The following is a 1,029-nucleotide window of genomic DNA, read 5'->3' as shown; positions in this document are numbered from 1 at the left end:
TTTCCAGCAAAATTACTAGGTTTATATAAAAATATATTGTTTAAAAAACGAAGTATATTAAAAAATTAATAAACAACTGAGAACAGGATGTTATTTTAGATCCATTCTTTATAAACACAATCATAAAGGAATATATAACTATTACGACTAAACTTTTATTATAATACTGTTTTATATAAATATTTTTTTTTTTTATATTTTATTTGGATTTATGTTGTTTAAACTTCAGTATCTGGTCTCTTTTCAACCCATTCTTTAATTCCTGGAAGAGCTTGAACCCTTTCGACCAGTTCTTTAAAAAATGGATATTTCTCGGTTAGATCAACCCCAAGTATACCACGTATAGATGGATAAAAGCCGACAACATAAAATTCAGCCCATGAGAGCTGAAAAAAAGTAATTGGTAGTTAACATGATTGAAAATTTGTCAATATTCTAAAATATAGAACAAAATTGCTATTAGCATATCGGTACAAACTGGTAAGCTATATTTAGATTACAATGTTATTTTATTTAAGTAGCCACCAATTGACCGAATAAATGATGATAAAAATAAAAATTAAGATAATCTTCACAGTTAGTAATAGATTTCATCACAAAGTTTGTTGATTACTGTTTATTAATAATTATTTTGCAATAAATTTTACCTTTCCATTTGCTAAAAAGCCTTTATTCGTTTTCAAAATAATTTCTAATCTTGACATTAAAAATGGAATCGTCTCATTGATTATGGTTTCTTTCAATTTTTCTTTGTCATTTGGGGATTCCGTTCTGAAGCATCGAGAGATCTCTGTAATAGGAAAAATAACTTAATAGTAAAATTTACCAATCTCTTTAAGTTTCTAAAAATTATCTATTGTTTTATCAATGAAAATTTCTGTAGGGAGCACTAGAAATCATTCTACCGAACTATTTCTTTCTAATAAAATGACAATAATTAAAAAATATATTAGGTAAAACATGATAAAAAATTAATAAACATTAGTTGTAACCTGAAGCTAGGTCTCCAAATGCTCCAACTACCATATC

The 1,029-nt window shown here is 26.0% G+C and overlaps 1 protein-coding gene across 1 annotated transcript; it reads right to left on the bottom strand.

The window, feature by feature from the left end:
- Window positions 1-122: 122 nt before the first annotated feature.
- LOC106692037 (glutathione S-transferase) lies at window positions 123-1,026 on the bottom strand. Its single transcript, XM_067044654.1, has 3 exons — window positions 993-1,026; window positions 648-790; window positions 123-386 (listed from the first exon to the last, which is right to left on the bottom strand). The coding sequence occupies exons 1-3, from the start codon at window positions 1,024-1,026 to the stop codon at window positions 219-221; spliced, it is 345 nt and encodes a 114-aa protein (XP_066900755.1). The 3' UTR covers window positions 123-218.
- Window positions 1,027-1,029: the final 3 nt, after the last annotated feature.

Source organism: Halyomorpha halys, unplaced genomic scaffold (assembly GCF_000696795.3).
Source record: "Halyomorpha halys isolate HHAL.00 unplaced genomic scaffold, Hhal_1.1 Scaffold7612.1, whole genome shotgun sequence".
NCBI lineage: Eukaryota > Metazoa > Arthropoda > Insecta > Hemiptera > Pentatomidae > Halyomorpha > Halyomorpha halys.
This window is presented reverse-complemented; position numbering and strand designations above follow the sequence as displayed.

Coding starts and splice junctions, on each gene's coding strand:
- LOC106692037 (XM_067044654.1), bottom strand. CDS start 1,026: ATGGTAGTTGGAGCATTTGGAGACCTAGCTTCAG. Junction 791..992: donor ATTTGGAGACCTAGCTTCAG/GTTACAACTAAT, acceptor TTCCTATTACAG/AGATCTCTCGATGCTTCAGA. Junction 387..647: donor GCTTTTTAGCAAATGGAAAG/GTAAAATTTATT, acceptor ACTTTTTTTCAG/CTCTCATGGGCTGAATTTTA.